Raw genomic sequence first — 24363 nt, forward strand, 5'->3', positions numbered from 1 at the left:
AGTCTTGGGCAAATGTCATTTACCAGGATTTCACTCTATTGAAGATTATACGTCATATTTATATTTAATTATGAAGAAAATTATTATTGCTATTATTGAGATAATACTAGCTAGAAGTTATTGACTGTTTAGTGTGCCCCATGCACTGTGTGCATTTCATTTAACCCTCATATAACCCTAATTATTATATTAACTTTCCAATTTCCCTACACATTTCCCAGTTTTTATGGATTAGGAAACCAAGGCTCAGAAAAGTGACCAACTTTTCGCGGGTATCCGAGACTGGTAAGTCATGGGGCTGGAATTAGAACCCAGATCCACTGACTCCAAGGTCCCTGCTCTAAACCACCTTCCTCAACTGCCTCCATCTTAGCTTAAAGGCGTTTTCTAAAACATAAACTTTCAAGGACAAGCAAAAGAGATAGCTTGACAGCATGCTGGAAATAAGAAAACAGACGGATGTGTGGTGACTGACTTAGCAGAGCCCCGAAAGGAGGCCCTGCGGCCAGCTGTAGGGCAAATGCAGCCTGAGCTGCCTCTCGGAACCCCTGAGGCTCAGGAATGACCAACACCATTTATGTCTGGGAGTGTGGGGAAAGGTGGGGCCAAATGGCTCAAAGTCTACTTAAGAGTCAGTTAGACCCCAACTCTCCTTTCCCACCCTACACAGCCAGGTGCTTGTCCCTCACCATTCTAGCTGAAAACTGTCATTCTCTTATTTGGAGAGGGTCTGGACTGAGTGCATCAGGCACAGTTCAGGGTGGGAGCAATGAATTGCAAACAGGAGGCTTCAAAAGCTGAGACCCAGCCCACTCCTCATTCTTTCCAAATGCCTCCAAGAATGGGAAACCAAGACTGTACACTCTGGATCGGAAGTTCCAAGAGGCTTTTCTGAAGACTAAGAGGGCAAACTTAAAGACCTGACACCAGCAATGCCTGCAAGGAGGCTTCCCAACAGGCCACCTTATGGTAAACCCCCACCATCTCCAGGAACAACCCATCATGGCCTTGAAGCTCCCAATCAGCTTCTTGCTGTACCCCCCTTTTATAAGCCAGCAAGCAGGGAGCTGCACACATCTGTGAAAATACTTCAAATAAAATAACAAAAAAGAAAGAAAAAATTTAAAAAGAGAGAGACTCTGCTGCAAGAAGAAACTAACAACAAATATCTATCATGAAAGAAAACACATATAACAGGATGCTTAAAAAGGAAAGAAAAAAGAAACATTCAGAGAACAAAGCCCTTAGAAGTTAAGAAGCATGAAAACAGAAATGAAAAATCAATGCAAGGGCAGAAAGAAGAAGGTGAGGAAATCGCCCAAAAAGTAAAGGAAGAAATCAAAGAGAAAGATAATGGAGAGAAAATATTAAATAAATGAATGAAAAACACAAGATGCAAAGAACCCAAATAATAGGAATGCTGGAAAGAGAGAAGAGAGAAATCAGAAAAGAAATTATTTACAGAATAATCAAGGACAACTGCCCAGAACTGAGAACACAGGTTTCCAGATTGAACGGCCCTGTATATTGGACCTCTAAGCACATTAACGCATGTCCTTGTGAAATTTCACAAACTTCCAGAATGAAAAGACAGATCACATACAAAGAACTAGAATCAAAATGGCTTCAGACTAATCAGGAGCAATGTAATCAATATTTTAAAGGAAAACTCTTTTTGATCTAGAATTCTACTCCCAACCAAAGTATCAATCAAGTGCCAAGTGGAATAAAGATGTTTTCAGACAAATCTCAAAAAATTTCAAAAAAGCCCCATGCACTCTTTCTAAGAAAGCTTGTGGAGGATGTGCTCCTATAGAGCAAGGGAGTAAGCCAGGAAAGAGGAAAGCATGAGCTTTAGGAAACAAGGGATCTAACCCAGAAGAGAGGCAAAAGTGATGGTGGTGGAGGAAGGTTCCAGAACAACAGGTATGCATGAGGCAAGAGGCCAGTGAAGATGGAAGCAGTCAGAAGGCACCAGAAGAGAGATTTCACCAAGATCAATTGAAAGAAAACCTAATATACCTGAACATTCTGAGAGGAGAACTGGACAATTGGAGAAAAGTTTGGGGCTGAAGGAGTGATAATCCCATGGGAAACTAAGCAGCAAAGAAGCAAAACCAGATAATAATTCACCACAGAGAACACGTTCTTCAGGAAAGGGAAGTAATCAGAGTACACTCTGTGACTCAGCTGTGGACAGCATTTTCATAGCCATGATGGAGCCCAAACATTGACAGAACCTAAATTATAACTGGACTATACTGTAGGATGGGAGCATCCGAGAGGGTCTATGTGTGCAGGGGGGATAAAGGAGCAAAAAAGAACTGACCCTCCATGTTCCTAAGGTGAGGCAACCCCCAATTTTACACAAACCAAGAAGTAGAATAAGCACACACTCTTCAGAGAATTAGACGCAACTACCAAGAGCATCAGCTGAAAAAGTTGGACATGTTTTCTTCTAAAGAGAGGAAAGTGAGAGAGAGAAAGATGAGTGTTAATTTTCACATAAGACCTATTTTGCTCTTTATATTTTATATATACATATAAAACTTGATGTAAAAATTCAAAAGTAAAAGAAATGAACTGCATTAACTTGTATGTTTTTCCCTGCAATTAAGTACTTAACAAATTAACCTAATTAAATCAGACCTCTGTGAGGGTTTGTACAGTCCTTTTTGTTTCAAGTAAATGAATCTCCTAGCAAGGAAGAGATAGCATCAGGAGCAACAACTTACTTCTTTGCTCCCCCCTGGGTTGTAGAGCTGGCGGCCTGGGAGGTCCCTGTGCCAAAAGGTTCCAGACGCAGTTTGGGCTTCCCCACTGGGCTACATTTGCAGAGATTTAGAAGGCAGAGGGGAGGTAACAGACATTCTCCATCTGACAGAAGCTAGTAGACATCGAGGCTTTGCAGGCCAGAGTTCTTACAGCAGCTGTGACGTCCCCCACCAGACACCTCACTCAAGGATGCAGAGTTGCTGAGAAGTCGGCAGCAGTTTCCTGCAAGACTGAGACATCATGGTGGCAGCAGCAATTTACTGCATCCTTCACTAGAGCTGCAGCGGCGAAGCTAGAGGTGGCTGACTTTTGCCCCTGTAGCTCTGCCAATTAGTGCTGCAAGCAACTAATTCCATGGAGCCTCTGGAAAGCCCTGATAGAGTTGCAAGTTAGTGTCCTATCCAAGAAATAACTATTTTCCTTTTGAGAAGATCCTACCTTGCTACTAGGGCTGGCCATAGGAGATCAAGTGACCATATGATCTGAACTACTTGTTGTGAACTTGATGTCTTCCGATTGTCTGTGCCACACCAGAAGCTGCAGCACACCATCATTAAGTAAAAGTGACACATATGAGAGTGGGCTTAATCAGGTCCTGAAGGTACAAGTAAGCTGCCTAAGCCAGGTGGCTCAGATTCCTGTAGTCCCTCTACTCCCTCAGTCCTCACCTACGGCTCCAGGGGAGCTCTTATGACCAGCTGGCTGAAGGGGAAAAATCTTAGGCCCAGTTCATGGATGGGGTGCCACATCCACTATGATGTAGACTGCTATAGCATTATACAGAGGGAAGTCCTCCCGGGGGGGGGGGGCAGAACTTAAGCAAGCAATACGGTGGGCTGTCCATTTTGCCTGGAAAGAAAGGTGGTCGGGGAAGACTCTGATGCTGGACTTCTGGGAAGTAGCTAAGGGGTTGGCTGGATGGCCTGAAATTTAGAAGTAACAAGACTGGAAGACTGGTGACAAAGAAGTCTGGGGAAGAGACGTACAGATGGATCTCTTGGAATGGGAACACAATGGAGGATATCTGTGTCCTGTGTGAATGCTCCCCACAGGGTACCTGTGACAGATGAGGTTTTCAGTAATGTGGTAGACAAGATGAGCTGAGGATGTTAGCAGCCTCTTTACCCAGCCACCCCTGAGGAGCAAACAACACGGCTATAGCAGCAGGGATAGAGTTCATGCGTGTCTTCAACAATGTGGATTTCTCTTCGCCAAGACTAACCTGTCCAACTTACCAATAGCACAGGTCACTGGTGATGCCCTGTTATAACACCACTTCCCAGAGGAACAAATTAGCCACTTGGTGGGAGGCTGATTACATTGGATCTCTATAATCATGGCAGGAGCAGCTATTTATATACTGACTGGAATGTTTTCCTGCCCTGCCTGCAGTGCTTCTGTCAGCTCCACCAACCACAGGCTTACTGAATGCCTTATTGGTTGTCTGGTATCTGCACAGCCCTGGTTAATCCCAAATGGTCTAGACTGCAGGCCTCTTTCTAGAGCAGATGACCCCTGGCCAATGCTATGGAATGTATTAACTAAAGAAAAGTGAACTTTTCTGCCCTTGGGTCAATGAACAAGATGAATCAGCCTATCAGCATTACTTAGTAAAATCACTGGACTGACAGTTTGCCTCTAATTTTGATGGGTAGAGGGTGGGGACAGATTTGAGTGGTTAAGGCTGATCACATAGCTGGAGTGTGTTTACATGACCAGCTCACTATAAGATACCCTCACCATGAGCAGGCTTCCTATGGTACACGTCCATCCTATGTAACCTAGAATTTCGAGGACAAAGAAGCCTGCGCCTGAGATTTCTGGGCCCTTTTCAATTCATATCTGTTTTCTGCTGCTGCTATACTATGTAGAGATGTCTATTAGACAGTCAAGTGGACTGTCTAATAAACAAAAATACCAGGTATTTTTTTATGTGAATTTGGAGCTTGAAAGAAGAAATATACATATTTGTAAGTCATAAGCATAAGAATGTTATTTAAAGAATAGACAAAAACAGAGAAGTAGCCTGAGGATTGAGCCTGGGTCCCTCCAATATCGACCAGGAAGAGACACCAACAAAGGAAGGGAAGGAGTAGTGACCAGTGAGATGGAAGAAGCACCAGAAGTGTACTGTGTCCCCAAAGACAGAGAATCAAGGAGGAGGGAGTGATTAACTGTGTCAGATGCTGCTGAGAGCAAGATGTGATGTGAGAACTGAGCATAGGATTTGGCAATATGGAGATCATTGGTAACTACAAGAGATGTGTTCCCAGTGAGTAGGATGAAGGAGAAAATGGAAAGCAATGCAGAGAAAAGAGGGAACTTGGACAGTTCTGTTGAGGAATCTTTTGAGGAAATGAGAGGCCACGGATTTTTAAAAATAGGAGATATTACAATGTTTTTATGACTATGTAAGCAATCGAGTAGGGAAGGAAAAAAGTGGTAACGTATTATCATTTGCCTCTTGTAAAGTCTGACAGTAAGCAAGAGGGGATGGAATCCAGGACCCACAAGGTGGGGCTGACCCTAGCCAAGAGCATCACTAGTCCATCCATAACCACAGAGGGGAGGGAGGAGTGAAAGGGAGGGCAGATGTGGCAATGAGAGCCTGCAGATGGTCTTATCTGATGGCTTTCATTTTCTTGGTGAAATAGGAAGCAACATCATCAGCTAAGAGGGTGGATGGAGGAGGAGGTGTTAGAGATATAAAGAGCAGGGAGAAGTGTGAAATAGATGGGAAATGTAAAGGCCCTCTTGAAAATGGTTGTCAAGAATCCTAAAGTGACACCAGTCAACATGGTGCTGGGTTTTTTCCCTTCTTCTCCAAATACATAGAGCTACTGGGGTGCGAGTGCAGAGTGGGTAGACAGCTGGGTTTACCTGGGGCTAAGTAGCCAGGTAAGCAGGTCGTAGGAAGGATGGGCAAGGGAGGTGAGGATGTGTGCATGACATCATGATGGCAGCTCTGGAAATTCACAGGGCAAGAGAAGACACGAGGAAAGTGAGGGGCAGAGCAAAGATGATAGGGTCAATCCTTAGGGATCCCATGGAGTCAAAGAATTGTTGGAGTTGCTATGGCAAGATATGAGGAGGAGTTCAAAGAGTGAGGTGTTCAGAATTGAAATTTGGAGGTGGTGGAGTTATTAGTAATGACTAGGCTGAGGTATGGTCATGGGAGTGGTGGCTGAATTGAGTCAAGGACAAGATCTTTGCAGGCAATGAACTGTAGAAACTGAGAGGTCAGGATACTGGTAGCTTGTCTCCATAAATACTGAGGCCATTGAGAATGACGACCCCAGCAGCGGCGGGAAAACAGTGAGTCAAGAGCCAAAACCTTCAGTGAATGAAGGGCAGGAAAAGGGAGGAGCAGCACTCACTTCCCCAGAGCTAGATGAGTCTAGGGAGGAAGGAAGAAGCAGCAACGAGGAGAAGGAGCTGCCCAGCTCACCTCTCACCCCAGATGCACGGTGGATTTGAGATTCAAAATAAAAACCAAACACCACTTGGGTATGTAATTTGGTGTAGGCATTATGGAAAACAGTATGGAAGGTCCTTAAAAAACTAAAAATAGATTTACCATATGACCCAGCAATCCCACTCCTGGGCATATATCCAAAGGGAATTCTAATTCAAAAAGATACATGCTTCCCAATGTTCATAGCAGCACTATTCACAATAGCTAAGACATGGCAGCAACCTAAATGTCCACTGACAGATGATTGGATAAAGAAGCTGTGGTATATTTATACAATGGAATACTATTCAGCCATAAATAAGAATGAAATAATGCCATTTGCAGCAACATGGATGGACCTAGACATTACCATACTAAGTGAAGTGAGTCAAATATCATGATATCACTTACATTTGGAATCTAAAACAATAATACAACTGAACTTATTTACAAAACAAACACTCACAGACACAGAAAAGAAACATGGTAACCAAAGGGGACAGTGGAGAGGGATAAATTAATTAGCAGTTTGGGATTAGCATATACAAACTACTATAAATAAACTAGATAAACAACAAGGTCCTACTGTATAGCACCAGGATCTATATCCAATATTATATAATAACCAATAATGGAAAAGAATCTGAAAAAGAATATATATAACTGAATCATTACTCTATACACCAGAAACTAACACAACATGTAAATCAACTATCCTTCAATTTAAAAAAAAGAACTAGCCAAGGGGGAAGTTCTAGAAAGCAGTGCCCTGTGAGCAAGACACTATCTTCTTACTCCAGTAACTGACTTGGCCAAACTGTGCTGCAGGACACACACGGCATTAGAGAGCAAGGGACACACACGCACAATGCTCCAGACCCTCCGGGTGGCAGACCTCGGGCAGCGTCTTTACTCAGACTGTCAACATGACGCTGGGAAGCAGGTAAAGGGCCGAGGAATCAGAAGACCCCATCACCTCACTGCTGTCCCATCAACGCCACCACTGTATGCTGGCCCAGCCAGTCACTCACTTCAGTCTGTAGGTAGGAAAAACGAGGTTCAGGGAGTTTAGTGACTCAAACTGTGGCAGAGCCAGAAACAAACCCTGTCTTCTGACTCTTCTAAACTCATGCTCTTTCCACTAACCAGTTTCTCCCAAGTTTCCCAAAGATCAGATTTATCTGGAGACACTTTTTAATAGATTCCAGGGCCCTATACTTGGAAACAGAGACTTGGTAGATGTGGGCATGGCCCAGGAATCAGCATTTTAACAGCCACCCCCAGTGATTTTCATCATGACAGAAGTGTGGAAACACTGTAAGTCGCTTCACTGCCCTCTCTATTGATTTATTTTGTGTAGTTGAGAAAGTTACTTCATCTCCCAAGGCCTCAATTTCCAGCCTTTTAATCAGGCACTACAACAATGACCCGTTGTTCTATGCCAGTTGCCCAAAAATTCTTAAATGCAAAGCTTTTCATTAAAAAGCTGGAGATCTGATTTTCCAGCTAATGAATGGAATGGAAAATTAACACCAATACGGTAGCAGAGTTTGAAGGGGCTGTGTTGGGGAGTTACAGGTTTTGGGGACATACTCATTCCATCTCCATCACTTACCAGGCTGGAGTAAAGCCAGGTTATTTAGCCCCTCCAAGCCTCCACTTCTCCACCTGTGATATGGTTATGAATCACATCTACCTTGTAAGATTTTGCAAGGTCTGAAAACACTGTATAAAAAGGCCTTTGTGTACTATTTGTAAAATTAAGAGTTAATATGAGAGCTGCTGGCGATAAAAGTAATAGTAATGGGAGTTGTGAGATTTTTAAATCTAGCTTTGATCATTCTGTAAACCAGATAGGGAGAGCTGGCCCCAGGATGCGTGCTCACCGTAACACCCGTTATCAGTGGCTTTGAGAGCACCGCACCAGGAGCTAATGTTGGGAAACGCTAGAGAGCCGTTCCAATCAATACACTAACATTTGCTTTGTTTTCAAGCCTCATGCCCATGTTGACACAAGTGGCCATTAGAGGACGATGATGAGCCAGGACAGAAGTAATGGGCTGGAAGGAGGCGGCCGCACGCACACAGGATTTGGCACTTGAGGAGATAGTGTTTTAATCAATTGCAGGTTGTTGTTAACGTCCGAGTTAAGGTTTGTTTGAGATCAGGTGCATCATCGCACTTGGGCCACCCTGGGAAACAAGGCAAGTTCCCAACTCAATAGGAAAACTGCCCTCAGGGTCTCAAAAGCTTCTCATTGACCTCAACGGCAAATGCAGCCGCCAGCAGGAATTGTACTGTATGATTTGTGCTCTGTGGTCGGGAACTACCAAATACCCTTTACTCTAGAGATGGGGGAAAGCCACACAAAACCAACCGATTAAGCTGATCAGTACCGAACGTGAGTAAAAGTTCTGCCCCTGATTCTTATATGCAGCTCTTTCTTCGTCTTTCTGTAAGTGACCAAGATGCAAACAAAAGGAGGGGCTGACTTGCTTTCGGTGCTGCCTGCCTTTTAGATGGCCATGATTCACTCCTATTGCTCACTTTTTGTCTAGATGCAGCAGAGTAACAAGGTGGGGGGTGGTTATTGTTTGTCCACTAAATGGATTATAGTTTGTCCACTATACAGATACTGTGCAGTTGTAGGTATGGAAATATTAGACCACAAAATAGTAAGTGAAAAAAAGCAAGGTACAAAACTGTGTACACAGTAGTAGTTCATGTTTACAAGGAAAAAATGTGCACACGCCCACACTGAAGTGGGAGGGCTCCGTCCGGAGAGACTGACACTACCATCCCTTCATCAGGGTTCTCCCTGTGTAACAATCATGAAAACCTCTGTTTCCAGTGGGGATGAGGAGCATGTGTAACTTCCTTCTTTATGACTATCTGTACTCTCCAGGTTTTCCTTATTAAATACATGTTGTTTAACTTTAAAAGTGCAAAAAATGAAAAAAGGGCAGCCATAGGCACTACAGCTTTCTTTGGATCAGTTGGGAAAAAAAATGGAAATATCTAAAAACCTGACAGTAGAGGGTAACGTTAAATAAAATCTGGTGTATTCACCCAATGGCGTGCTAGCTGGCATTGAGATGTCATTCTGAAGACTCTAGCACATTGGTGAAGCAGAGGCTGTGCACAGCCTCTCCCCATGCCACTTCTGTTCTTTCCCTCCTGTCCGAGGGCTGGAAGGTTAAGGACTATGTTCCCCCATCAGAGCCTGGGTTCCCACAGGTGACCTGGCTTCCGAGCAGCAGATCTGCTGCTGCTGCTTCTGCTGCCAGGACTCAGGAAGCTCAGGCTGCTACCTGCTGCACCATCCTGTGCAAGGATTCTGCAGGCCACTCAGCCTTGGAAATAAACCCCTTTCTGCTTAAAATGGAAATACATATGGGGAAAGGTTGATTACCATGTTTTCTTCTTTCTAAAAAGCAAGGTGTAAAACTCCCTATACAGCGTTATAACAGCCTTGTTAGAAAAGAAGAAAAATCCGTATCAGAAAAAAGGCCAAAGGGGAGTGCAATGAAAGCATGACAGTGACTGACGGGTGGTCTTTGGCTTCTAAAATCATGTGAGGACTCTTCTGGTTTACCGTTCTGTATTTTGCACAATTCCCCTAGCATGAGTATGTACTGACAATTTTTCAAAACTTAACTTTTATAAGAAAGAGCAACTGTCACCAGATTCTGTCCACAGAAGTGCAGAGAGGATTTCATGGTCTCCTCACTGCCACCTGTGTGTCCCAGCATGGACACAAGCTGGGGTGGAGCCCTACCGGTGCCAGCCTCTCCCCTTCTCTTCTCTTTCCTTCCACTGTATCTTTTCTTCCTTTCCCTATTTAATATTGACATTCATGGACCCACATCTTGTTTTCCAGATGTTTCCCTTCCTTCAAATCCTCCACCTAAGATTAAACACTAATAAAGCATGATGATGGGAAATCATGATCATCATAGTAACAATCAGAGTGTACTAAGACAAGTGGAGCTCTTTGGCCCAGGGTGAATAACTAGCAGTTTATTCTGCATCCTGCATCCCTGGATGAAGCAAACTCGTGCCCTTTTCCATGTGGAGTTGTCAAGCTGTGAGATAATCAATGGGATTGAGGGAAGGCAACAAACAGGAAAGCATCTTCATCTGGAAGATGCCAGTGGTGAGTGCGGGGAGGGCTGCCCGGCAGCTACAGATCGCATCCGTCCAACCACCGCGCCAGAGTGTCAGAGTACCGGCAGTTCAGGGACCAGGAGCGCCTGCAGAGAGGAAGGCCAGGGAGAGTGAACAGGAGGGGGCCCCCACAGTCACAGCTCGGCATCTCTAGGGAGCTCAGCCCCCGCTGGCCCATTTACACCCCCTGCCTGGCCCTGGGGCATTTGAGTGGGCACATTTCTGAAGGCTTTTGTGCATCCCAAGTCCATCTCTCTTGCTGTCTCCCCCACCCGCTGGCATGCGTGCTGGAGCTCCTTCCATCCTTCTGCTCACAACATCCCCCTCCTTCCCACAAATCCCACACTGTGAGATGAGGAGGCTGAGCTATGAACTGCGAAATCCTTCTGCAACCCCTCAAGGTAAGTATTTTTAACTTTGCTGAAGTGAGCATCAGAGAAGCTCTGTGATTTATATGGCTAAGTACTTGGCAGACCCTAGTTCTGAAACGGGAACCCTTGTCCCTGGCCAGGGCCTCTGTCACTTTCCCATACACCTGCTTCATGCCTCACCTCTGCCTAGTCAACTGGACTGAGTTTCTCAAAACTCTTCTCCTGGTGCCCCTAAACATGACCCCCCTATTCCCAGCCCCTGGGCCAGCATCCAGACCCCAGGTCCTCCTATCCCAACCTAGAAGCTGCAGGAGCCACCAGGCCAGCACAGGCCATTAGAAATCTTGTTTAGTTCATCCCATTCCTTGGCATGAAGCTCCATGAGTCTTCTGGGGTAGGGGCTCCCAGAGTTGGAGAAGGGGCCATGGCCCCCAGCCCCTCATAACTACAAAGCAGCAGGGAAAGCACACACATCCATATTTCAGAAATCGCAGAGCTCTCCAGAGCCCTGGGCAGGCACTGCAGAAGGGACTCCTGGGGGCACACAGAGCCTGGGTCTTCTCCCTTCCTGTCTGCCCCAACTCCACAGAGCAGCCTGATCTGAGCTCTGGAAAACCCCAGTAACATTAGCTTAATAGGAGCTCACCTCACTGGGAATCCTGAGCGATTAGAGGCCTCGATCAGCCTGGCCCAGCACATCTCTACTTAGTGCCATACAATGAGGATGATTTTAGCTCATTAGTGCTTACCCAAGGGGGCCAGCCAAGCTTCCCAATTAATTAGAAAGTTGAGGCTATGTACGAAAGATATTTCAAACACTCAGAAGACAGTCAACATTAACAAGAGGATACCCACTTTAAAATGCAATCTATTAAATCAGTGAGAAAAATGGGTTCATGAAAAAGTGGTGCTGACTATGTACAATAGCCAAGACATGGAAACAACCTAAATGTCCATCAACAGATGACTGGATAAAGACGATGTGGTATATATATACAATAGAATACTACTCAGCCATAAAAAGGAATAAAATGCAGTTAGCAGCAACATGGATGGACCTGGAGATCCGTCATTCTAAGTAAAGTAAGCCAGAAAAAGAAAGAAAAATGCCATGATATTGCTTATATGTGGAATCTTAAAAAAAGGACACAAATGAACTTATCTACAAAACAGAAACAGACTCACAGACATAAAGAACTTTATGGTTACCAGCGGGGAAAGGGGGTGGAAAGAGATAAACTGGGAATTCAAAATTCCCACATTTTGGGGAGTGATGGAAATGTTAGCTATCTTGATTGTGATGGTGGTTTCATGGATGTATATACATCTATCAAAATTCATTAAATTGTCATCTGAAATATATATAGTTTACTGTACAGGATCCATACCACAATAAAGTTGTCAAAAAAAAAAAAGTGGTGCTGAGACTACTGACTAGCCATTTGAAAAATAGGAAGCTGGATTCCCTATCTCACTTTTTATATCAAAATAAATTCCAAGAAGGCCCAATATTTAAGAATTAAAAACAAGGAAATTTTACATTCTAATTTATTTCACAAAAACTTAACATAGGGCTATTTTGTGTTAGGCACTGGCTTGATTTCTTTATAATCCTGCAGTAGGAAAGACTTTACTAACAAGATTTCCTATAAACCTAGAAGCCATCAAACTAAAGACTAAGGGATTTCATTCTGTGAAAATGTAAAACTCTTGTGTGATGAAAATACAATAAACAAAGTTAAAATACAAATAACGGACCCGAAAAAATAGTTCACATAAGTATCAACGACAAAGGTCTAATAACCTTGATTTTAAAAGAACACATATAAAATAGTAAAAACTAAAGAAAACATTACCATCCCAGGAGAGAAATGGGCTTAAGGATATGAATAAGCAGTTCACAGAAGACTGGTCAACGAATATACGAAAAGATACCCAACAAGATTCTGTGCACTTTAAAAATGCAAAGCAAAACAGAATGGTATCATTTTACAAGTCTTAATTTCCAAAAACCACATAAATTTGAATGCTCCGGCTAGTGAGCTGGGGAACACAGGCCCCCTTCTCATGCAGAGAGGCTGGAGGTGCCCCTTTCTGAATTGCCAATTTAGCAATCTCTCCGATGTTTAGATGCACCAGAGGCCCCAGCAAGACTTCTGCAAGGGATTTCCCTGAAAGAACATACAAATTCATACAAATAATAGCAAGATGCTCATCATAGAATTGTTTGAAACAAAGTGGAAACAACGTAAGTGTTCATTAACAGGGACTGGTGGATAATGACTTGCAACATCTATAACCACAAGGTACCAAGCAGCTGTTCCAGGAGTGGCAGAGACCTGGAGACAGAGATATGCCAGGATTCACAAGCTCTGTTAATAAGTGAAAGAAGCTAGGTGTAGGTCAGTGCAGGGATTCCACATGAGTTTGAAAATATTTGTGCACTGATTTTTCTCTGATTTATAAGACATTAACAGTGGTGACTTTCAGGAGGCTGCTGATAAGAAAGGAAAGTTTAATTTTCATTTTTTGTTTTTAAACATGTATGTATTATTTTATTTTTAGAAATAATAAATTAAAAGTAAAAAATTTTAAACGGCTTCTGGATAACTGCCCTAAATGCAGTCTTCAACAAACATTTAGGGGCACCTATTATGTGCCATGCAGAGAGCTAGATGCTAGAGATTCAGAGGCAAGAAAAAAAGGCAAAAATCTCTGGCTGAACTTAGCTCCAAAAGACACAGAAAAAGATAATAAAGCAACTACAAAAGCCACGACCCCTGAGATGGACACATCTTCTGTTGCCAGATTCTGGACAGTGTCTCCACTGCTTACAGGGCCTGTGGGTTACAGTGAGGACCGCCACTCAGGCTTCCACTAGTGAAATGAATCCACCTGCAGGTCTACCCTTCCCCCGCTAACTGGCCCTGCTCAGAAACCCTAAGTCTGCCCCACAGAAGAACTGGACAGCGTCCTTTGATTGCCTCCTACATAACCAGAGCATGGGTCCCCTGTGTAAATCACCCTGGCAAAAGCTGACACTTCCAATAGCGCAGATCCAGGATCAGTTCCAGCCCTGTGGTCATGAGTAACTTACTCTACTTCTCTGTGCCTCTGTTTCCTCATTTTTAAAGAGGGGATAAGAATACTCACCGCAGAGGGATTTGTGAAGGTTAAGTGATGCTGTTTATGTAAATATACAAAGCCTACACCTTAAAGCAGTCAAGAAATTATAGCTATTATTGAAGGATTTCCACTGTTGTAAGATAATCTTCTATTGTAAGAGGCATCAATGATTTATTAACAACTTTAGGGGAAGGACACAGAGATTGCAAGATAAACCTAATTTCAGATATATTAAGATGTACAATCTGGAACTGAAGAAATAGGACGTTGTCTCTAGATTTAGATTACAATGTCTAGAATCAACCAGGCAGTCAATTATGAAATGCGGGGAGGAAAGGGTGGAAAATACAGGGGAAGGTGTCAATTGGTGGTGACACAGTGTCTACTGGGTAATGGTGGCCCACCTCGATGAGTGGTATAGGTGAAGGTGGTGCAATGCACGCTGGAACTGGAGGTTTTCACGTGTTCCCCAGTTCAGCTAGTGAGAAGGAACCAGGCACATACATCAGAAAAGTCTCCAAACTAGAAACTGGGCCAAGAAGCATGTACACCAACCTATGCTGAGACGGACATCTAAGAAGGGAGTCTGACCACCATTCAAATAACAGTGATCAGAGCCAGGAAAATGTCAAACAACCTACCTATTGGCAAATACTGAATATGGTAAATCTGTTCTTATTCAAGGAAGGATAAAACTAACATGGGACCCATGAGAAAGATTCCAAGAAGAAAAGGGAGCATCATAATGAAATTCGGAGAAGCATTCTTCTGAAGGTAGCGTACTGCAGGATCCAGAAGTAAGGCTATTAAAACTGACATCCTCAATAAGACGAAACCAGATATAACTTCTGGAGGAAGCCATGGGAGAGAAGAGAGATACAAAGGCAATAGTTTGAATTTAAAAAGGAAGATGGATAGACTAACACAAAATTGCAAAGCAACTAAAAATCTAATAACCAAAATTCAACTCCCATTTATGATTAAAACAAAATTTAACAAACTGGAAATGTGAAGGAACCCTCTTAATCTGATTAAAAACATCTCAGAAAACTTAAAGAAAACACACTTAATGATGAAATATTAAACTTCTTCCCTGTGAGACTGGGGTGAGATAAGGATGCCATTATCATCACTTCCATTCAACATTTACTAGAGATCCTAGCCAATCAATAAGGCAAGAAAAAGAAAGAAAAGTAGAGCCCAATGTGAACGGTAAAAGAATAAAGCTTTTAGAAAAGAAACTAAGGAGAATGTCCTTATGACCTAGGAATAGGCAAGTCTTTAACATAACCAAAAGTAACTATAAAGGGAAAGTAATGATAAGTTAGACTCGTTAAGACTAAGAACTTCTGTTTAGCAAGGCTCCAGTAAGGTGAAAAGTAATCCACAGAATGAAAGAAGGTATTTGCAATACTTGTATCCGACAAAAAACTTTTATCCAGAATATATAAATAACTCCTAACAAATTAATAAGAAAAAGACATACACAAAAGAAAAACTGGCAAAACAAACAAACAAACAAAACTTGAACAAGCACCTCACTAAACAAGATATCTAAACAGCCAATAAACAATTGAAAAATTGCATTAGTCATCAGGCAAGTGTAAAACGCAAAAGAAAATAAGACAAAATTATTATACACCTATCATGGCAAAGGTTTTGTAATTGGTCAGAGTGCAGTAAATGGGCATTTTACCTAACTCTTAATATTAGTATAAATTGGTACAAGCTTGCTGGAGAGTCATGTCACAACAAACAGAACTTTAAAAGTATTCAAAAACCTTTGCAGAAATTTATATGAAAGAAATAATCAGAGATTTATTTCAAGGATGCTCATCCTAGCATCTTGCAGGACCCTAAACAAGATTTGAGGGGGAAAAGATGTTCAACTTAAGACAGTCTGATAATTATTTCCTTCCTGCTGTAGTCTTGGGGTGGCAGACCTCAGTGGTGTCCTACTGCTTAACTTGGTGAGTGGGATCCCACTAGTTTGGGACTTCAGATATGTAGCAACCAAGATTAAGATTTAAGATAATGGGTAAAATAATGGGTAAAAGTCATTAACACAGGTTACTTAAAGATGTACCACTTACCATGCTCCCATCCCTCTTTTTCCTTTTACAATTTTCTTTGCACATTCAATTGTCTGATTTAAATTCGGATTCAGTAAAGCTGTAAAGAAAATAAAGTGGAATGACACCATGCCACCGCCTGGCAGCCAAGTCAGAGTGATGTCAGGAAGGTAGCAGGTACTCACAGTGGAGAGGCTTCCATATGATTCCAAGAATAAATCTACCCCTAGATTTTTCTCAGACAACACTGGGAGCTAGCAAAGTGTGGTCACCTTTTATTCAATCAATTGATTTTTTTCTTGTAATTCTTATAACAATATTTTCATTAAAATGTACATGTAGTGTGAATATTCTGTGCTAGGCAACATAAGAAGCAGTGGAGACGGAATGAGGAACACAGTAAATCCATGCCTGCCTCCACAGAGCCTGCAGCCTAGAAGCGGGAAGATACAGACTGTAGACAATTATAATACGAAGGATACCTGGACCGACGGGGGAATGCAGCAATGAGTGGGTGCACCTAATTCAGACTTGAATAAAGGGTCAGGGAAGGCCTCCCCTGGGCCCCTACCTTGGATTTGGCTCAGCCCAGCCTTTGCCAGGCCCTCCTCCCAGCTCCAAACTTGTCAGCTCCAGCCGCTGGGAAAGCAGACCTCCGAGCTCGATGCAGCAGCCCTGGGTGCCCCAGAGTGGAAGAAGGGAAGGACCTACCAGAGCAGGACACGTGGCAACGGTTCTTGCCATGGTCACACCAGTCATCGTTGCGGATCTGAAAGAGGCCGTAGCCGGTGAAGTTACCACTCGAGTTGTCGTAGACGGCCGTGGGGTTGAATTTGCTCTCAAAATAAGCCAGGCACACCCCTAAGACAGAACAGGAGCTGTGTGGCTCAGAGGAGAGCTGGGGAGGCCTGGGCAGGGGGCCGAGAGGGGCTACTCACAGTTTTCAAGGCTGTAGCCCTCAAAATCACTCAGGCCTCCTTCGTGGAGCTTCTTAGCCACCACACAGCGCCCCAAGACAGCAGCACCACTTGGAACCACCAGGTACCCAATAAGGGAGAGGACCACGGATGCCTTCATCTTCTCCAGCTGAGGGCAACGGCTGCCAGGTGAGGGAGCCGCGTCACGGATAATTCCTACCAAGACCACGGAGCTCTGGCGGAAAAGAAGGGTTCTGTGGGGATGGGGGCGTGCAACTCAGTGTGTTCGGGAAAAGGGGAGGTCCTCCTGGCTTAACCGCAATCCTCCCACCCTAACTTTCTGCTTCGTATCACTGCAAACCCACAACACCTGAGGCCTTGCCCCTCCTCCTCCTCTGACCTCCTGATTCCTCAGGAAACTGCTCTCCTGACGGTCTCCTTCCCAACCCCTACCCTCTCTCCTTCCCTCCAGCAAAACCCAACAGATTCTTCTTGCGTTTTTTCCTCACTCATTTCTCCTTGACAGTAGATACAGGTGCTCCAATCCTTTCTTCCCCTTTATTGTGAAAGTAGAACTTGTTCATTAAACACATTGTGGAAAATAGAAAAAGAAGAAAGAAAAAATATTTGTTATGGTCCCACCCTACTCGAGCACAACGTCTACTGTCCGACTGAATTATTTCCACCACTGCCTTTTATTCTGGAATATATTCCGAGCTGTGGTCCTAACCTTTACAGTCTTGGTTTTCAACAAACTAAACTCCACTGAGCTTTTCTCTTGCTGTCCTCACAGAGACAAACCCTGGTCCAGCCCAGACCTGCCACTGGGTCATATTGGAAACAGCAGACAAGTCCCTTAGCCTCACAGTGCCTCTGCTTTCTTGTCTATGAAGGGGGTAGGGTAACTTGTTGGATGCTCCAAGAATTGACTCTTGAGTTCATCCTGCTCCATTTCTGCTGTCACCACCTAAACCCACCTCATCACCATCATGTAAACTTGCTTCATCACTGCAGACTGAGTCATAGCCCAGCCTCCTGGTCTCTCCCTCTCCAAGTGGTGTTTTCTACCATGACTGAGGAATGTCCCTAAAGCACATGCAAATGTCACTTTGAGAATGCTGCTAGCTTCCTACTCCTTACTGTAGCAAACCCACACTTGGTTTTCTAAGCCCTCTATAATCTGGCCTTTCTCTGCGGCCCCTCCTTAAGGAAGGACCAATTCAGTCAACCCCGAACTCCCACACGGCTCCCTCTCTGTGCCTCTCTGCACCTTCCCACGCCACTTCCCCCACGCCTATGCTCCTGCTAATTCTTACCTCGGTGCCTTCACACATGGTTCTTCCCAATGCACAGGGCCCTACCATGCCTTTCCTCACCCAAATATTGCCCCATCTTCAGGTCTCTACCCTGGTGCCACCTTGTTGAAGACTAATGCAATCCTCCATGAACATTTCCTTTCAGAGTCCCTATTACCCTCAGAATCATTTCTAGAACACCTAACCAGTGATCGTCCTGTTTTGTGCCATGTCCCACCTCTCGGACCAGAATGGGCAATTCGAAATTACGACGTGTCTTCTTTCTGGCATGCACAGCCCCTGATGCTGCATAAATGGATATCAACTGGACAATTAATTGCACTCTCCTGTTGGTCATCATTCATAGGTGTATGCACAGCCTCCAGCCTATATTTACCTACAACAGGAGTTCTCGACATCGGCACTTAGGCTGGAAAATTCTTTGTCCTGGGGGCTCTCCAGTGCACTGAAGATTGTTTAGGAGCAGAACTGGCCTCTAGATGCCAGTAAGTCCACCCTCTCAGTTGTGACAAACAAAAATGTGTCCAGTCATTGCCAAATGTCCCCTGGGGCACAAAACTGCCCCCCTATTGAGAACCAATGACCTAAATGTTTAACTTAGGCAAAAGTCAGAAATAAAGAATTAGAAGAAATGCACCTTCAAACATTTGTCTAAACTCTTAAGCTGCATGATGAGTTACAGACATGACCAGTACACCAAATACGTTGTCAAGGGGGGCCTAACACTTGCTCAGACTTGAGAGTCACATTGCCTGGTTCCAAATCCAGGCCTTAGCTCCTCAGTATCTGGGATCTTAGTGATCTAAGACAGCAAGCCTCTCTGTGCCTCAGTGTCCTCATCTACAATAGAGGTTAAAATAGTACTCACCTAATTGGGTTGATTTATACAGTAAATGAGTTAAATCTGCAAAGTACTCCCTCTCCTGTAGACATTCATCTTTCTGAGCTCTGGCTGCACTGCATGCCCTTAGCTTAATCACTGAATTTCAATGCATATGACAGAAGTCCATGTTCACATTTACCAATGGAGCAAACAATATTTCCAGGCAGCTGTCTGTCTGCCAAAGGGCAGACCCCATCTCAGTTCACAAGAGGCATGCTGAAGCCTCTCTCTTTCCCTCTTTCCCAGCAGCCAATTCACTGGGAGCCCTGTCCCTGATTCTTCCAAAACCTATCTACCTCTGGGCATCTCCTCCACCACCACCCTCGTCTGGATCACCATCACCTCTGACTTCCGTAGAGGTTTCATAACTATACTCCTACACTCCACGCTCCTCTCCTGGCCCCCTCTCCCTGTTCTTCAAGTAGCAGCTAGAAAAGCCTTTTGAAAAACATGTATCCAGTCACATTACCCACCTCCAGTGGATTCCCCTTGCACTTTAAGTAAGATCATAGCTCCTCAACCTGGCTGACAAAACCCATCCTGCTCCCAAAACTTCTCCAGTCTGGTTTCACCCCTTTACCCTACTGTTCACCTTCTCGCTGCCACATTCTCCTTGCATATTTCTTTTTTTGAATGTGCCAATCTCACTTCCACCACAGTCCCTTTGTGCCTGCTCTTCCTTCTGCCTGGAATGTGATGCCCCCAACCACCACAGAGTTTGCCCCTTCCTGTCATGGTCTCAGCTCAAATGAGCTCACCACCTCAAACAGGATCCCCTGCACTTCCCCATCACAGAAAGTAGTTTTCATTTTCTTTGCAATATAAGTCAACTTCAGAAATGTCCTTGTTCATTTCTCTACCTCCCATACAGAGCATAAGCACCAGGGATGCAGAAACCTGGCCTATCTCTGCTTTATTCTCAGAACTTAGAACAGAGCCTGGGGCATGGGAGGTGCTCAGTGAATCTCTGGTGAATGAATGAACAAAAACCAACTCTTCCCAACAGAACTGTCATCGGAGGAGCAATAAGTGAATCTGCTGATGAGTGTCTCCTGCAGCTGGGACTGTCATGCCTGTCCTGGTCCGTGCCCACCATAGCTGCACTCACCAATACTCCCACAGACCCTTGGTGGGGAAGAGCAGCCACTGTGGCAGCCTTGATGTTTGTCGCAGGAAAGTTGCTCTTCCTGTTTTGTTCCCTGGATTTTTCAGATGCCACTGCCTTGATAACCTATTGATTGCCCTTCACCCAAGAGCTTCTAAACCATAAGTCCTTCCTCGTGACTTGCTCTTGTAGAATCCTTTCTATGACATCAGTTGCTATGCACCAGAATATTCCAAAACAGGGAGGGGTCAGTCACCATTGCATTTGTATTAGTTTTCTATTGCTGCTGTAAAAAGTTACCTCACACTCAGCAGCTTCAACAACACAAATGTATTATCTTCAAGTTCTTGAGGTCAGAAGTCCAATAAGGCTCACCGGACTAAAAGCAAGGTGTTGGCAGGGCCACGCTCCTTTCTGGGGACCCTAGAGGAGAATCTATTCCCTTGCTCGCTGGGGCTGTTGGTAGAATACAGTCCTTGCAGCAGTAGGACGAAGTCTCCATTTCCTTGCCGGCTGTTCACTGAAGGCCACTACCAGACTCTGCTGCCTTTCTCTATCTTCAAAGCCAGCAAGGGTGGCTCAAAACCCCTTCCCACGTTGACTCTCACCTGCCTCTCCTTCTGCTGTTGTATCTCACAGCCTCACCTTCTGCCTCCTCTCCCAGTTTTAAGGACTCCAGTGGTTAGACTGGCTCACCCAGGCAATCCAGGATAACCTCCCCATCTCGAGATCTTTAACCTTAACCACACCCTCAAAATCCCTGTCACCTTGTAAATAACACATTCAGAGGTTCCAGGCGTAAGGGAGTGGACATCTCTGGAGAGTGATTACCTGCACAGCATGCGTCTGGGCCTCCGGAGAACTGCCTTTGAGGATGCAGCAGTAACAGTGCAGGGGGCCCTTACTGCGCTCCTTCACTCACGATGGGGCCATGGTCCAGGACATCTCTCTTGGAGCCTAGGCAACCTCATCTGTGACGTGAAGGCATCAGCCTGGTTACCTTCAAGTTTCCTTCTAGCTCCCAAAAGTTAAGAGATGTTGAGATAGCTGGTCTTTTGAGAACACAGAAGTATGACTGGTACTTAGCTGATTAATTGCAAGTGATAAAATAAGGAATTATAAAAGGAAAAAAACAGGCCATAAATGCTGAAACTTAAACCCATAAACATGTGCTTGCTTAACAGTCTTTAGTGATGGCCTTTTCTTAATGTGAGTTACTGGCTGGAGCACTGAGGGGTTTTTTGTGTAAATCATTCTGTGCTGTATTCCATTTCTAGTTTCTATACCTTTAAAGCAAAACAAGAACTTAAAGACACAGGCGAAACTGCGTCTTTTTGATTTCCCTTCTAGATTTTCAAGATTTTTCTCATCGTTCTTAGTTACATTGTTCACACTTACTCCTTTAGCAAAATGCTTTTAATAATTTGCCTTTATCAAGTCTTTTAAAGCACTCAACTTACTTTTGATGACCTTAAGCTGGGGTAACTATCTTGTCCCAGTTTGGCTGGGGCGATTAGTCACTCTGCCTTCAGCCTTACGTTCACACTATTTACAGATTAGTACTAACGGTACATCTCAACTTCCTTTTAATTCTTCAACTGAATTTGCAAAAATCACTATTACCACTCATCACTGTAGGGCATTTTGCAACTTTATGTACTATTAAATAGCTTTTCAAAGATAATCCTGAATTCCTATGCTTTCCAGAAAACCTCTAGTTAAGAGGGATTAATCTCTTCTCCCAGAGTCAGGAGAGGGGATCAGAGGACCTCCAGGGTGGATCTGGTTATCGGGCCCTCTCTGCTTCCCCCACACACCTCCACTGCTGCTTTTCCAGACTTCCATTGCTGTGCAGAGACATCAGGGCTTTCACAGAAGTGCCCTGGAAAGCACAAAGCATGCTGTTATTGTCACTGAGGCTGGGGCAGAGATGAAATGCAAAGGTTCAGGGCAAAGGCTGGGAAACTACAGCCCACGGGCCAAATCTCGTCAGATTATTCTTACAAATAGTTTTATAGGAACACAGTCACCCCATTGATTTCTGTATTGTCTAATGGTTGCTTTTAGCTACGATGGCAGAGTTGAGTAGTTGTGACAGAGACTGAAGAATCTGCAAAATCCAAAGCATTTACTATCCAATTCTTTACTAAAAAAGTTCGCCAACCCCTGGTTTAGAGCACAGACTTAGGCCAGACCAATCTGGTTCTGGGTTTGAACCCTGGTTTTTGTCATTAACTAGCTGTATAACCTAAGGAAGATCACTTCTCTTTGTGCCTCAGTTTCTTCATCTATAAGCTGAGTCGTTGTGAGGCTAAAATGTCACGATGTGCATAAAGCTCAGAGCCACTACAGAGTAAGCGCTCATAAGAGGCTGCTGCTGTTAATGTTCATATTCATTTTAGTGGGGCCTAACCCTAGCCAGATCTAGTAACTCAGGGCAAAATTGTTAGCTTATTTCAAGGTAAAATCTTCCCAGTAAAAGCACAAATAACCCAGAAACAAAAGCCCTTAATGATTCTTCCTTAAGAATAACTGAAAAATGGGCAAAAGATATCAACAGAGAGTTCAAAGGAAGAAAAATGCAAATGGGTCTCAAACATAAAGACATGGAAATCAAAACCATTTATCCCATGTTGAAATGGCAAAATCCAAATGTGATAATACTCTATGCTGGCAAAGCTGTCAGGAATTAAGCATTCTCACGCACTGCTGGAATATAAATGGATCTATACTTACAAAGGTCAGTTTGGCAATATCCAGCAAAATTACCTACCCCAAAAATTATAAAATTAGAAATGTATATTCCATAAGACCCAGTAACTCGCCTTCTATGCATTTATCCTGCATTCCATCATATGTATGCTTAATGACATATGTACGATGTTAATCACTAAAGCAGCAAAGAATTTGGTTAAAATAGGAAAACATTGGAAACAACTTATATTTTCATCAATAGGAGGTTGATTACATAAGTGATGAAGAAATTTCATTCAATAGAATTCTTTGCACCCTTGAAATCAATGAGGCAGCTCTCTGCATACTGATTTGGAAAGATACCTATGAAATACTGATAACTGAGGAGGCTCAAATCAGTATCTTGGTATGCTATCATTTTGCAAAACAAAATGATATTAACATATATTTGCTTGTTATATATGTGGAAAGGTAGGCAAGATATTTGTGGCAATGTTTGACTATGATTTCAAAGCAAGTAAATAAAGTACCTATTCAAAAAATTAAATGAAATATTTTAAAAGGTTCTAATGGCAGAGCAGAATGCAGACTTTGAATAATTGCTCTCACATTGGGAGTCTTCTACACACACACACAAAATATCCCCATCAAACAGTTTTGAGCAACTTGGCAGCATGTATCTAATTAGAACTTTCTAGAACTTGTTTAAAAAATTAGGGGAAAGTGCCTAGAGCTGCACAAATAAGCAAATGGTTGACAGGTTGATTTCAACCAGACGCTGCTCCCCCTGCCGTACCAGATCAGGCCATCCTTCTCCTGCCTCTGTGCATATTTATTCAGTCATGACTAGAGCAGCTACCAAGCCCAGGCTAGGTACTGAATCCAGGAGAACCAGACACAGTCCCTGCCCTTAGAGGAACTGCCAAGCTAATGAGAAGGACAACGTGAGAAATGAAATGTAGTGAGTCCAGGGGAAGAGAATGCTCAGTGTTCACAGAAAAGGGACTGGGCCAGCCTCAAGCCTTCCTGCCCAAACTGTGGTGTTAAGGGATAAGATTCTGCCACTTGCTTTGTGCTGAACCTGCATCTCTTAGGGACAAGTCTGCTCTGTCATTACAGAGACACTTTGCCTTCAACTAAGAACACCCTAGATTCTTGCACTCTTTCCAAAATGTTTTCATCACCCCAAACATAACTCCCCATTCCTGCCTCCCCCCAGCCTCTGGTAACTTCTCATCTACTTTCCTGTCTGTGAATTTGCTTATTGCAGATATTTCACACAAGTGGAAGCATTCAATATTTGTTCTTTTGTATTTGGCTTATTTCACCTTGTTTGGCTTTCTAACTCCTTTTAAATAGACAGCAGTTGGATAACTACTGATTTGATTGATGCTCCTCACACACAGAATCCATCCCAAGGCTGGATGAACATTTATGTCATTTGGAGTTACCCCTTAACAAGCTTCTGCCAGTAGGCCTGGAC

General features: G+C 43.7%; 1 protein-coding gene across 6 annotated transcripts; it reads right to left on the reverse strand.

Moving 5' to 3' along the window:
• Window positions 1-10228: 10228 nt before the first annotated feature.
• LYZL4 (lysozyme like 4) lies at window positions 10229-20366 on the reverse strand. Of its 6 annotated transcripts, none has more exons than XM_072940784.1 (6): window positions 20190-20366; window positions 17392-17457; window positions 16904-17064; window positions 16677-16826; window positions 15987-16065; window positions 10229-10482 (listed from the first exon to the last, which is right to left on the reverse strand). In XM_072940784.1, exons 3-6 carry the CDS (start codon window positions 17040-17042, stop codon window positions 10413-10415), a joined length of 438 nt encoding a protein of 145 aa, XP_072796885.1. In that variant the 5' UTR covers window positions 17043-17064; window positions 17392-17457; window positions 20190-20366; the 3' UTR covers window positions 10229-10412. The 6 variants fall into 6 exon arrangements, with proteins under 6 accessions (XP_072796885.1, XP_072796882.1, XP_072796883.1 ...); XM_072940781.1 differs by having other exon boundaries at window positions 16904-17117; XM_072940782.1 differs by having other exon boundaries at window positions 16904-17136.
• Between the last annotated feature and the right edge of the window lie 3997 nt (window positions 20367-24363).

The sequence above is a fragment of the Vicugna pacos genome, chromosome 17 (genome assembly GCF_048564905.1).
Source record: "Vicugna pacos chromosome 17, VicPac4, whole genome shotgun sequence".
Classification (NCBI taxonomy): Eukaryota; Metazoa; Chordata; class Mammalia; order Artiodactyla; family Camelidae; genus Vicugna; species Vicugna pacos.